At 41.0% G+C, this 15,000-nt stretch overlaps 1 protein-coding gene across 1 annotated transcript in view; it reads right to left on the bottom strand.

Moving 5' to 3' along the window:
* LOC138004310 (cholesterol 24-hydroxylase-like) overlaps positions 1–9,642 on the bottom strand; it is a 15,646-nt gene extending 6,004 nt beyond the window's left edge. Inside the window, exons 1-3 of the mRNA XM_068850786.1 lie at positions 9,494–9,642; positions 4,699–5,349; positions 2,415–2,742 (exon numbers count right to left, since the gene is read on the bottom strand). Coding sequence (XP_068706887.1) covers positions 2,415–2,742; positions 4,699–5,298 — 928 coding nt within the window. The 5' untranslated portion in view covers positions 5,299–5,349; positions 9,494–9,642. The remainder of the gene's footprint in view (positions 1–2,414; positions 2,743–4,698; positions 5,350–9,493) is intronic.
* Between the last annotated feature and the right edge of the window lie 5,358 nt (positions 9,643–15,000).

Here is a 15,000-nt window from a genome sequence, read left to right as displayed (position 1 = left end):
CATCTGTCTGTCCTTCAGGGCGCTTGTGAAAGATGTAAGCAGCAGAGAAAGCCAGCCAAATGTCCTTTATTTGATTGTATAAATGAAATGACAAGTGACAAGCGAAGACAAGCTAAATTCTCAGGCTTTGTATTGTGTTGAAAACAATTCCTCCCGTTCCGTCCATATTTGCTCGGCTCTAAGCCGGTCAAATCGGGACACTACAGTGTATTACCGTCTCATATTTTGCGCGTTCTCTTGACCAAATATGGTAAAATGGCGTTATAGTGGAATAATAAAGACAAATAATGTCACAAAGTGCCCCCCAAATGCTGCGCCTCAAGTTACGATAAACAGCTGCATTTAACCGAAGCTAAAAACAATGCTTATTCTTTTACCCTTACCTTATTGTTGGAAATGCGGAGCAGAGGCTTAGACTTAAAGGGGCACTTTGTGTTGGATGTCAAAATCTAATACAGTAACATTACTGTATCTATGCATTTCTGGACATAAGTGAACTTCTTAACCGCCATTAATCCCTAGGAATGAGACATACATGTAACAGATTTTACTCTGTCTAACGCCAGACGATTTTTCTTGTGAACTGGGGGGGGGTCCTAGGGTGCTTGAGGAGTGCATGAATGGGTTAACCTAGTCAAAAACTCCATGTATGTCCCCTCCCTTAACTCATTGACCCCTGGGAGTGAGACTTAACAGATTTTACTCTGTCTAACACCAGATGATTTTACTCGTCAACTGGTGGCATCCTAGGGTGCTTGAGGAGTGCATGAATGGGTAAACCTAGTCAAAAACTCCATCTATGTCCCCTCCCTTAACCCATTGACCCCTGGGAGTGAGACTTAACAGATTTTACTCTGTCTAACACCAGACAATTTTACTCATCAACTGGTGGCATTCTAGGGTGTTTGAGGAGTGCATGAATGGGTTAACCTAGTCAAAACCTGCATCTATGTCTCCTCCCTTAACCCATTGACCCCTGGGAGTGAGACTTAACAGATTTTACTCTGTCTAACACCAGATGATTTTACTCATCAACTGGTGGCATTCTAGGGTGCTTGAGGAGTGCATGAATGGGTTAACCTAATCAAAAACTCCATCTATGTCCCCTCCCTTAACCCATTGACCCCTGGGAGTGAGACGTCACAGATTTTACTCTGTCTAACACCAGACGATTTTACTCATCAACTGGTGGCATCCTAGGGTGCTTGAGGAGTGCATGAATGGGTTAACCTAATCAAAAACTCCATCTATGTCCCCTCCCTTAACCCATTGACCCCTGGGAGTGAGACGTCACAGATTTTACTCTGTCTAACACCAGACGATTTTACTCATCAACTGGTGGCATCCTAGGGTGCTTGAGGAGTGCATGAATGGGTTAACCTAGTCAAAAACTCCATCTATATCCCCTCCCTTAACCCATTGACCCCTGGGAGTGAGACGTCACAGATTTTACTCTGTCTAACACCAGACGATTTACTCATCAACTGGTGGCATCCTAGGGTGCTTGAGGAGTGCATGAATGGGTTAACCTAGTCAAAAACTCCATCTATGTCCCCTCCCTTAACTCATTGACCCCTGGAAGTGAGACTTAACAGATTTTACTCTGTCTAACACCAGATGATTTTACTCATCAACTGGTGGCATTCTAGGGTGTTTGAGGAGTGCATGAATGGGTTAACCTAGTCAAAACCTGCATCTATGTCTCCTCCCTTAACCCATTGACCCCTGGGAGTGAGACTTAACAGATTTTACTCTGTCTAACACCAGACGATTTTACTCATCAACTGGTGGCATCCTAGGGTGCTTGAGGAGTGCATGAATGGGTTAACCTAGTCAAAAACTCCATCTATATCCCCTCCCTTAACCCATTGACCCCTGGGAGTGAGACGTCACAGATTTTACTCTGTCTAACACCAGACGATTTACTCATCAACTGGTGGCATCCTAGGGTGCTTGAGGAGTGCATGAATGGGTTAACCTAGTCAAAAACTCCATCTATGTCCCCTCCCTTAACTCATTGACCCCTGGAAGTGAGACTTAACAGATTTTACTCTGTCTAACACCAGACGATTTTACTCATCAACTGGTGGCATCCTAGGGTGCTTGAGGAGTGCATGAATGGGTTAACCTAATCAAAAACTCCATCTATGTCCCCTCCCTTAACCCATTGACCCCTGGGAGTGAGACTTAACAGATTTTACTCATCAACTGGTGGCATCCTAGGGTGCTTGAGGAGTGCATGAATGGGTTAACCTAGTCAAAAACTCCATCTATGTCCCCTCCCTTAACCCATTGACCCCTGGGAGTGAGACGTCACAGATTTTACTCTGTCTAACGCCAGACGATTTTACTTGTCAACTGGGAGCATACTGGGGTGCCAGAAGAGTGAATGGGTTGACTGAAGCATCTTTTACCTCCAAACATAAAAGTGAGAATTTCATCCACAAGATGCTCTATGGAAACATCTGACACACAGCTTTGCAAAATGATCCCCATTATATCATCCGGAAGTTGCTGACATGTCTTCATGGCCTCAATTCGATCATATATACAGTCTTTAGCAAATTTTCGCAGAGAAGAGAGGGAATGTTGAATGTTTTTCTTATACGACGACTTGTAGAATGGAAGGCACAGAAAGTAGTCAGCATAGCTCTGTTCATATGCCTCACAACAATTTACAAGGGAATCAGAAATCTCACTGTTACCATCATCTATACACTTCAAATCCATGCTTAATGCAACCTAAATAAAAAAAATGGTTATCACATCATCATCATCATCATCATCATCATTAACGTCAAAATTTTGAATACCATTCCTTAAAAGGAATGTAGTTTTTGAGGACCTTGATTACCCCTGTAGTGGCCACCACTGGCTAGGAAAATCCTCTGGCATTGGAGACAGTATCGCTCTTAAATCATGTCAATCTTTAACAATTCTTTGCCAAAGGCGAGGTGACTCTTGGTGAAAAAAAGTCGTGGTTAATCTTTGTTCACAGATTTACAGAGCCTGACATGAATAACAATTATTACTGTTTTAGTAATTACATACTTTTAGGTTCAATTATTATAATAATTTTGTCTGTCACCTCGACAAAATGGCTTGCACCCAGTTTAAAGCATGCATTAAAAATTCAAATGCAGCCAATCAGCACATAGATTTTTCAAAAATCATCAATGTAATTATGAGACCCTGCCAAGGGGGTCCGGTGTTGCTTGTCTGAATTTTAAAAGGTCTTGTGTCGGTGTTTCGTCAATGTTTCATGTTGCTGTGACCGTTGCTGTTGGAAATTTAAACAAAGGTTGTGTTTGTTGAGATTTTCACTTTAAGTGCTGTCGCTACTTTTTAAGCCACGTCACTTGTCGGAATTTACCCTGGCAGAACCTCAATTATACGTCTAAGAATAATTATTATAACCACCATCAGGACTTTTTCATGCTTTGGTTATCACATCAAATTGGAGACAAATTTGAATGACATATCCTGCAAAATTCAAATGAAATCTGAAAATTCATTTGCAAAACAGATGGAGGGCAACATGTGTAGTCGATAACATTAAAATTCAGTTTATAATGTTAAGAATTAGGCTGCAATTCACCAAATAATTTACCTTCAGGCTGTGAACAGAGTCTCTTTGATCTTCCTCTAGAGATGAGTCAGGAAGAGGAAGAAGACTCTGCCAGTGCCACAACATTTTGTGTCAGTGTCAGTCACGCGTGACCAGTGACCACAAAACAAAAACAAACAGTCGGGATATTTTCAAACAACTCTAGAAAACATACAACAACCAAGGAATCATTTCCTTGGAAATTCAAGGTAGTTCATAATTTTAAATTGCCATTCCATTTTTTTTACTGAAAATTTTATAGGTTTAATTTCTGGACTGACTCATCCATTTCTTTGGATGAGCTGCAAATCAAAGAATGTTGAGGCAGCTGGCAGAGACTGTCTTCTTCCACTTCCTAACTTATCTAGGAAGATTGAAGGAGACTGCTTGCAAAGTACCAGATAAAATAAAACCCCCCACAAAAATCTTAACCTTTTCCTTCCTAAGTCAGTGATACTATATTGTAGATTTTACTCATTCAATAGGGGCCAATTCAGGGGTGAAATGGTTAAAAAGATAGTAGCTAATCATCGTTCTATACATAGCTATTTTCAATACTCCAGTTTCAAGTTTTCCATGACCGCTAAATAAACACCTAGGACGCATTTTCGCGAATTTGTGAGTAATTAATTTATTCACATAAGGTGGAGGCTATTACCCTGCAAAAATGCGTCCTCAGCGTTTTTATTCAGCTGACAGCGCTAATGCAGAACTTGAAACTGGACTATTGAGGGGCTGTTTGAAGGAGCATATTTAATTAATTTAATACACCAATGTGGGCCTGAGGTTCAATTCCCATACTAGATGCTATATGTGGGCTGAGTTTGTTGGTTCTCTTCTCTGCTTTGAGAGGTTTTTCTCAGGTACTCCAGTTTTCCCCTCTCCTCAAAAACCAACATCTGACATTTGATTTGCTTGCTTTGATTTGCTGAGCATTTCATACATGAACCCTGAGCTTGGTTCGGGAGACTGAGCAACCACTCCCTACGCTTTCGATGTTAAATAAAGTTACGTTACTTTTATTACTTTAAACCTTACTTTTCATTATTTTGTGCAATGGCTACAGTATACTGAATTTCATCCTGAGTTACCTTTGCAATGACATCCAGAGTGGCTTTTTGAAATTCCTCAGCCATATTTATGACTGTTTCTCCATCAGCAACCTTCATTAACTTGGCAACCAGAGTATCGGCAATGGAATTGAATTTTGGTACAAGATTTTTTAAATATGCATGATGAAATGCTGGATTTATCAAGATTCTTTCCCGCTTCCACCTCTGGTGGTTTATTTGAGTGACTAGGCCAGAGCCAAGGAATCTGTATCTACCAAACAAATATGCTAACTGGTCATAAGAGTCAGGTGCTTTAGGAAGATTCAAGGTTACCAGTCCATGTTTCATCAGTTCAGGGCTTGATATGACAATAACAGGAATGTAATAATACCACCAAACAAAGATAGGTCCATAAACCAGAGCATGGCGAAGTTTTACATCACACCAAAGATGTCTTTTTGTTCCATAAAGATCTGAAATGTTACCGAAGAAAAAACTTGTCCGTTTAGGTCCAGGAATGTGGTCATACTGCAGGTGCCAATTCCACAAAATCAGTACGCACACCAGGAAGGAAATAGGAAATGCAGCAACAATACCATAGATGACTACTGACAAAGAAGCTGCAAAGATTGAAACCATTGTGGACTTGAACAGAAATGGATTTTTTTACATTGAAAGTACAGCCAGTTCCTATGTAAATACAAAGGTAACACATTATTGATAAACACAAAATTCTGAAACTGCAGACCTCAAAACCATTTTAAAGTAATAATAATTATTCCATGAGCATGTGTTGTCCAATCAGAAAGCTAGAAATTCAATATTCGAGGTCAAAGATTTAACAAAGGCTAATTGATATCCAAAGAGCCCAATAGTTATTATTATTATTGTTTGGGTGTGCAAGATTGGTACCCAGTTGGCATGTTAAAGTGAGGGCCAGCTGACCTACATGTAATAGTCTAGAGAGTCAGAGAGATAAAGATACATTTTGAAAAATAAATGGAAAGTTAATGCTAAAAATGTGACATGACCTTTCAACAACCTCTTTTCATCATTGCAAAATGTGAACACATAACTTAATTTTCCTTTTAAAAAGTCAAACTTACAGCTGCTCAAAAATCATTGATCAGAATTATTGGAAATTGTTCACTCACTTTAAAAACAGTAAGTACTGTGCTGTTAAGGTCTATAAAATACTAAGCCAAACCTCTTGTATTTCTGTTTTCCTGGTGATGGAAAACTAGCTAGTTAAGGAGGCTTTGTAAAAGTGCAGGTGACAAATTTTGCAAATCTCATGCACTGATCCTAGAATTTGCTGATGGCATAGAATCACAAAGCATGGTGTGAAAGTTGATGAACGGTCAGTGTAAAACGCAGACTGCAGACCGGGGATAAAATAGTAGTAGTAGTAATGTCGCGATTGAATTGATAGGACAAACATACGTGTCCTATTTACATAGCATTTTTGCAATGAAGACTGAGGTTATAATTTAACTGTTGAAAATGCCCAAACCCATTAGAAATGCTAACAGTTAAGCCTAAATATTGTTTTAGGCCTAATTTAAGGTTTAAGGTTAGAATTTCTAAGGGGTTTGGGCTTTTTCAACAGTTATGTTTATATAACCTCAGTCTGCATTTTACCCCTGGTCTGCAGTCTGCATTTTACACTGCCAGTTGATGAAACCAAAGTTCAAACTACATGTACATGTGACATGCCAGCATCTACAGAGGTGAAAGATGTGAAGCCTCTTTGTGCTAATTGGCACAGTACATGGCTTGGCTTAAGTCTCAATCCCAGGGGTCAATGGGTTAATACCAATACAGAAAGTATCCTAAACATTCATAACAGCTAACCTTAGGAATTAGACGTAAGAAAGTATCCTAAACATTCATAAAAGCTAACCTTAGCTTTTATGAATGTTTAGGATACTCTCTGTATTGGTAAGACAATGACCTGTGACCTGTGACCTGTGACCTGTGACCTGCAGCATCGTATCGCAGCGCCTGGTTTTGCAAGTAGTACACGCGGAGTGACTTGTCTAGTCTAGCTAGTGTGTCTCAGCATTTAAATGAAATGTTTGGCTTCTTATGCAAATTGAATATTATAGATCTCACTTTGAAAAAGCAAAGGGCTGCAATCAAACAGGGTTGTATATAAGAGCCGGCAGCCGGCGAAGTTTGCCGGCTTCTCTGTCAGGTTTCGCCGGCTACTTTCATTGTTTGAAGAGTCAAGACATGTAGAGGAGATGATGTTTACGAGGTCTAAACTACTTGGGCTCAATACAAATAAAAATTTGCGGTGGCTATCTTTTCTGAAAACACATAAAAGACTTCTGACTTAAGGGCAGTTTAAAAATGTTATGCTTGAGACTTTCGTTTTGAAAAAATCTTGCTGCGGCGGCGGGAAAGTAGGAACAATATGATTTGTTGTCCGCCATATGGATTTCGATATCTTTAAACAGCCACCGATTGTATCTTACAGGAAGGAAAAATCACTCAAGGACGTTTTAGTCCGCGCAAAACTTCCTTTAATCACGCCGCAATCATAAAAAAACTTGTAAACAAAGAAGAACTTTTAAAAGGTTTGTTCTCAAACCAGAAGGAAATTTACATATGATGTTCTGCTAGCAACACGCTCAGCCTGCGTTCACGCATCTCTTACCACAACTCAACTGAGGAACAAAACTAGCCCCTGATCATTCACTAACCGCTCCTTCGTTTTCACTTCCGAACCTTTCAGTTGATCACTTATAGCGAACGTAGAAGCTGAGGACTCGTAGACTTTATTTAAACACTTGAACGTAACGCTCCTCGAAGTTAGATCCTACTTGCCCGCGTAAGTGCTCGTCAACGGATCTTTATCCAACGTCACTCTTGATCAACTCTCACTGCTTTACGGAACTCCTAAACTCTTCAGAAAAAAACTACATCACTCTTAAACCGCTCGAGTGATTTTCAATTTTCGAAATTACTACAACCAAGTTCCGCAAGCATATTTTCCCACTAATTACACAATGGAACGAATGTGTGTCATCTTCACACCTAAACAGGATCGAAACATCCTTTACGCCATTGGCCAATTGGTATCCTCCAATCAGCTTCTTTATTTAACAACCAGTCAGAAGCCCTTGCTGGTCTAGTCCTTCAAGTATGTGCCATATTTACAAGTTGTCAAGTGGCAATATTTGCCAGGCTCGTTAGCTCCAGCAAAACCACCAAAAAGATACAAAAAATATCACTCAACTTTTTGTTTAAGTAAGTAAAGTAAGTAAAGTGGTGCATTTATATAGCGCCTTTATCACAAACGTCTCAAAGGCGCTTTACAATGATCAATTTACCCCCAGTGGACCGGAAGCATATACAGGCGCAAATTGCAGCCGCTTCTAAGCAGTCCATGCATGCTGGTACTCATTTTACCGACCTCGAAAGGATGGAAAGCTGAGTGAACTTTAGCGGGAAAGAAGGTCGCCAAATATTCCAGTCTCGGCAGAACCGGGAATGGAACCTGGGACCTTAGGGTTGGAAGGCAGAGATCTTACCACTGCGCCAACCCCTCCGCTCTAATGTTTATAGGGTTGTATTATTGAAATGTCGCTTCGTCTTTCTTTGAGTAACATGGTTTTCATAGTATAATTGCAGCTTGGTTCATCCCTCTAATGTCTGAGTTTCATGGCCCAAAATGCCAGGAAATGCACTTTCTGGCATTCAGTTTTACAGAATTTTCCGGGGGAGCGTGCCCCCGGACCCCCCTAGAAGTGATGGGCTAAAGCCCATCGTATGGGTCCTCCAGACCCACAACCATCTACTTTGCAAAAAACTCCGGCTACTTAAAACCTTAAAGAAAACCCTGTCAAAGCAAGGGGTAGTTGTTAGATGAAAGCGGGCTGTAAACAGCCATAAAACAGCCATATCATTACTTGATCGTATACCTTTGTTTCGAGAAAGATTCATGTCATTACCCAACACAAGCTTTGAATTTTGTTTACAGCAATCCAGCATTAAGTCATATGCAAATGAAAATCATGTACAAGGCGACTCTTGAACAATGCGGTGTCTGACATTTGCAGACTGCAGACTGCCTACAAATAGCACTGATAAACATTATTTAAGTCTAAGAACCCATTTTAAAACGGTTAGCTTTCAATAATTGTGATTTAGGGTTAGTCTGCAGTCTGCGGTCTGCAAATGTCAGACACTGTGAACAATGTCCTTAGCATAAAGAGTGTCAAGTATTTATGAGTCAATGAGTCAATGAGTCAACGAGTTAGTGCAGTTAATCAAACCATAAAATGAAAGCTAAAATTTCAGAGAGTGCTTAGGCCTAATCACTGAAACGAGGGCTTAGGCTTAATCAACAAATTATTGCTATATTGACTGTGAGTCCATTGACTCATGACTCATGACTCATGACTCATTGACTCATTGACTCATTTGACTCATAAAAATGAGTTCTCTAGCATAAAAAAGACAATACAAGATGCTGAACGCTAAACGTTATTTGAGCAGTAACGAAAGGAAAGCCTGAAATAATTTTCTGGCTTTCCTTTCGTTATTGAACATGAGCTTAGTGCTCAAGAAACGTTTGTAACTGCGATGATCAGCATCTTAACTTGATTCTTTCCGCAGTCCAAATACATTGTATATGGCTCTATTACAGCCTCTTTATGTGCGAGTTGAGACGCGAGTTGTGTTGCAACTTTATATGCACCGGCACCTGAAGAGTAGTATAGCAGAACGAAATGAAAAATGATATGCTTAAATTAATGTGAAATTCTGGAACGGTGCGTATAAAATAAACATAGGTAAAAAAAGGAAGCAAACCATTAATAATCACCTGATGATCGAAGAATAAAGCCTACAGCGAAGGTAGCACACCGTTAACTTTTAAAGACAAAAGACCGGAAACTTTATCAACTTTCGTTGGGCACTGGAGCGTACGAATTAACTGCTACGTTAGCATGCGAGCCGGCCCTCCGAGGGACTGGGGTTTCCCACCCATCATGCCCTAATGAGAAAGAGTCTGGGGAGCGTTTCTGAGACGCGGACGGCAACGACGATGTCAACCGGAATTGAGCTGTTTTCCTCTCTACCTTAGCTTGTCTTTACATTGCTGAGTATCTTTCCTCCATTAGAAATGATTAGCATAAAAATCTGGGAGACACCACTGTCCTGGCATGTGCGGGAATGTTCTCTTTCGGTTGCCCTCCGCGTCTCAAAAACGTGCGTACTTATCAGGGACACCCAACGAGAATATAGTTCAAAACCACTTAAACATAGCATTGTTAAACGTATTTTAGTATTTAAACGGTACATGTAGGCATATTTTTATCCCCTAAAAATTTTTCATCTGTTCGGATTCCCTAGCTGAAAGTCTAGTGATCCGGCGAAAATTATAGGGAACAAAACTTACCTTTTCGAGAATTTCAGCCAGAAAAAAGGCTCTCGAAAATTCTAGGTTATCTTTTTAGGATGAAAATCCGTTAAAAATGGGCAATTATACCATGTTTTAGATCATCGAAAATCCTAGGAAAGGCAGGCAAGCAAGGAATTCTACACTGAAATGTTCCGAAATTTTTAGATCTCAAATCGTCTTCCGAACAGATATTTTCCGAAAATTGACGTTGGGTGGCCCAGTGGTTAGGGCGCTTGCCTTGAGATCCGGAGATCCCGGGTTCAAGACCCGCTCTGACCACTCGTTGAATTTGATCCTGGTAGTCCCTGGTTCAACTTCCCAGCTGCCCTTGTAAATAGCCAACAGGTTTGCCTCCGGCCAGTTGGGATTCTTAACAGTTGTAGTTGTTGTGTTCAGTTGTTTCGTTGATTCATTGGCCCTGAAAAGCCCCTATGGGGAGAGGTCAATTAAGTATGTATGTATGTATGTCAAAAGGAATAGAGCAACGTGAATTCGTTCATTGGCGCGGTGCAGAAGAGACTAAATGAGTTAGAAATGATGCAGCCTAAATACAAGTAGTCTTTTTGCCTTTTGTTAAATGGCTCACTCAAACAATACTATCTAAATAGGAAGATAGGAAATTGTCTGGTCATTACTGTTAAAACGGAAAAGACTAAGTGAACCCGTTTTATGGAAATGAAAATCGGTTCATCTTCCAAACACGAAGTGGCATAGCGAGTCAACAAACGGTCCGGTGTGATGTTAATAAATGGCTTATCTTAACCTAACGTGGTTCAGTCCATCGATGTTCAATGTAATATGAAACGTTCTAACGAAAGGTCGATTGATTTGTGTAATTACCAAAAGCTTCATCGAAACAACAAATGACTCATATGGTATTGATATGAACCGACCTAATATGAAATTGTTTATGCAAAGGACAAATGGTTTACCGTGATGTGAGAAGAATTAAAGAAAAAAACGCAACTGGTTTACATGCAAGTATCGGCAAATGAATAATGTTATCACAAATGACCAAGCGAAACAACAAATTGGTCTGAATGGAACTCAAATGCTACAGTCTAGAAACGAATCGACCCAATATGAAATGGAAATGGTTTTCCCTAATGCGAAATGAAGTAGAGACAAAACAGATGGTTTGGGGCGATAACAAACGATTTAACCATATTGCGTGACATCGAACACTTCGCTGAACCGCCAAAAAATACAAATGGAAAATGGAAAAGCCAAGTCTGAAATGGAATAGCCTGCAGAGCAGGCGTTTTTTGGTAGCCGGGCGCTTGTATGTAGGTGGGCCGCCATTTTGAAAGCACACAGCCGGTAGAGGATTGAGACGAGGGGCGGGGAAAGGGGCGGGGATGCGAGGAAAAAACCTCCTTTATTGGTTACTCTTGATGGCATTTCCGGAAATTCACAAAGAGCCAATAAAAACCGAGATCGTTTTTTACCGGAAATTACAAAATTACAGCAGTTAAACTTCGAATATCTGATCTTGCACAATAGATACTTTTAAGCGGGCAAGCAACTATCACATATGCGGGTTTGTTCGACATGATTTTCTCACTCTAACAAACAATTGGACTGAAGATAAGAGTCTTTCCCAAGCCAGTTGGAAGAACTGCCAATAAATCTGTCCTGATGAAGCAGGGTTAATATGGCATCTTTCTGTTCCGATCGCAATTCAAGCGCGATATTCCAGTCTAGAGAGATCCGAAATATCTTCTTCGTGGGTCGAATCCAACCTTCGCAACTATTTTGAACGCTAAATAAGGGTGTAGTTGTTTGAAAGAGAAGTATAGGATAAGATTCGATAACGGGTCCATCAGTTCACGGAATTTGGTATATCGGTTTATATACCTTATGTGGACCTAGTATTAAAATAAAGCAACTTACAATGCGACGCGCCTTACCGTGGCCACCTAACTAAGTATTTTAAAACTTATACGCCAATCAGGGTGTGCGAATTTGATTGAAAGTCAACCTCCTCCCCCCCCCCCCCCCCCCCCCCCACCCCCCTTGCAAATTCGCACCGCAGTTGAACAGTGTTGAATGGGTTGTTTGAGTTAACGTACTTACGCGTAGTTGTCAAATGTGAAAGTTTGTTGGGTGGCCATGGTAAGGCGCGTCACACTGTAAAACTAATATAGCTATAATACAAAAGCATGTATAAATTTGATTAAAAAGATCGAACATAATTTTAACGTAAATCTAATACTAACAACGACAACAATAGAAAATGTATTACAAGAGAGAATTTGATTAAAAAGATTAATAATAAATATAACTTAAATCCTTATTACAAATTGCAGAACTACCCTTATAGCATTTTAAAGCACTCATTGTCAACAACGGTTCTTGTTGCATTTCAGCCAGGATTTCAGATCAAAGTTCCGCAAATGACAATACACAGCGACTTGCTACAACTGAACAGCATGGAAATTTTAATTTATTTCATTTTCAAAACGATCAAATGTGACCGGTCAACTTGACCGGCAAGACGAAAGGTTGACCGGTCAACTCCCAAATCAGTTCGGACATTGTCCGTTGACCAGTCGTTATTTCGAGCCCTGCCCCACTATAGTGGCCTTAGAGGGCCGATAAAAGCAGGACCAGTGTTCAGGATTAATACCTCCGATTTGCCTTTATGAAAAATTAACCTATTCTTTAAACTCGAAGTTTGAACTTTGTCCAGGGCCTCTTGCCGTGATGGTCAATGTAATGGCGTGACTGTATATGTACCACCATATATGTAAAGTAATGTAGTATGCATGATATGTAAGCATGCTATATAATGTGTAGAGTTGGCCCGAACGGACATCGTTCGAGAGATGTTAACATTGTAAACGCTCGACATTAAATTGGCGACGAGGATGTCACTGGAATAACGGACAGAATGGCGACCAACATCGGCTATAAACAGTTTCCGGAATTCAAACAGGTGTACAAGCATGTTTTCAGCGAACTCGCGGTAGTGGACGGAATAGTAGTAAGAGGAGACAGGAACACTCAGACAGAGGATGGTCGAGATTGCGCACGAGGGGCACCAAGGACAAGTACGGACGAAGCAGCTCCTGAGGGCTCGCGTTTGGTTCCCGGGAATGGATTCTCCGTGTGACAAGTTTGTATCCACATGCATTTACTGCCAATCCAACACACCTGACGTACATCGTGAACCCCTGAAAATGACGGAGCTACCAGAGGGATCGTGGAGAAAGGTCAGTGTAGACTTCTGCGGACCGCTGGCCAACGGAGACGTCGCTCTCGTGTTCCACTACTGCCAATACTCCAGATACCCAGTGGTTGAATTTGTGGGATCCACCAGTGAAAAAGCAACAACCCCTGTGTTCAGAAGGGTATTCGATACCTAAGGAGTACCGGAGGTGATGAAATCGGACAATGGCCCACCATTTAACAGCCACAAATTTGAAGAATACACACGAGAGGAAGGGTTCAAACATCGAAAAGTGACCCCCGGGTGGCGAGAAGCCAACGGCGATGTAGAGAGGTGTATGCAGAGAATTAAAAAAAAAAAACAGCAAGAATCACCACACTACAGAGCAACTTTACACCCAACTGACCACTGGAGCTATTGTAGCCCGAATAAGCTTATGTTCGGGTGGGAACTGCGCGGAAAGCTCCCAGAACCGAGAAGACAACCTGAGCACCCAGACGACACTACGGTCCGTAAGCGCGACCGAGAGAAAAAGGAGAAAAGGAAGAGATATGCCGATAAAAGAAGACACACAGCTGCGATAGTATCTTGCTCATCATTATCCAAGTTGTAAAGAAAGTCACTTTTCAGATATACGGTAAGCCCGGTTCCTTGGGACGATCTGTAGTAGAGCTGTACTGTTTGCATAGATTAGTCCTTGCACCGGTTTGGTTTTCACGCTAGGTGACGACCCCTCGAACAATTGTAACTTTATCGTAAATACAGTCGACTCCCGATAACTCGAATCTTCAAGGGAAATCGAACAAGGTTCGAGTTATCGGGAGTTGAGAACAAATGACCATAAAGTAAGTGGAAAACCGTAACCACATGCACCCGGGCACGTGCACTTTTATTCTTAGAACGTAGTACATTTTTAAATACTGTAAATCTAATTATAATTGGTTGTAATGGAATACGTAATCAGATGTTTCTTGACACATGTATTGTGCAAGCAGAACGTAACGTAACAATCAAAAAAACAATGCAAAACATCGGGGGAAAACCAGGTAATACGTTCAACGTCAGGATACTGCGACAGAGTTCATGGAATTACTCAGTTTTTGAAAAATAGTCGGTTAATAGGCCCTGACGTTTCTCAACTAATCTGTCTCTATCAACTATTCTTGAAATGTTCTTGATGTTGGTCTTAAAAGAATCGTGATCAACCCGTACAAACAAACTGAATGTTTGTAGCACGTCAATGGCGTGACAAAGATCTTGTTTTGAGGGTCGTTTTGGTTGCGGCTCTTCAATAAAAACTCCTCATCATCCTCTTCAAGCTCATCATCACTTGGCCGAAATTCAGCAAGAATATCACTATCACTCGTCAGCTCAGTATCTGCTGTTAATAGTTCATCATCACACTCAATGTACAACCTCGTTCCCAGGGTCTCTCTTCTCTGCCTCCATTGTCGTTGAGAAAAGAGGCAGAGAAGAGAGACCCTGGGAACGAGGTTGACTCAATGACAGTGTCAGTAGTTACTTCCGGTGGTGCATGATCTTGTGCTCTTTTTCTAAGGTTGTCGAGTTCTTCATCAAGCTCTTTAAAAGGGTCATCGGAATCATTCATGGCGCACTCCTGTGACTCCTTCGATATGCCAGCTTTTGAACTGTAATTTCCGACACTTTGTCCCAGGCTGCAGTTAGCATATTCATTGCCGATAGGATGCTTATTTTTGGCAAAGGCTGGCCATTGGAAGAGCTAAACTGTGAGGGT

The sequence above is a fragment of the Montipora foliosa genome, chromosome 5 (assembly GCF_036669935.1).
Source record: "Montipora foliosa isolate CH-2021 chromosome 5, ASM3666993v2, whole genome shotgun sequence".
In the NCBI taxonomy this organism is placed as follows: domain Eukaryota; kingdom Metazoa; phylum Cnidaria; class Anthozoa; order Scleractinia; family Acroporidae; genus Montipora; species Montipora foliosa.
The sequence above is the reverse complement of the archived record's forward strand: the minus strand, read 5'-3'. Positions and strand labels throughout refer to the sequence as shown.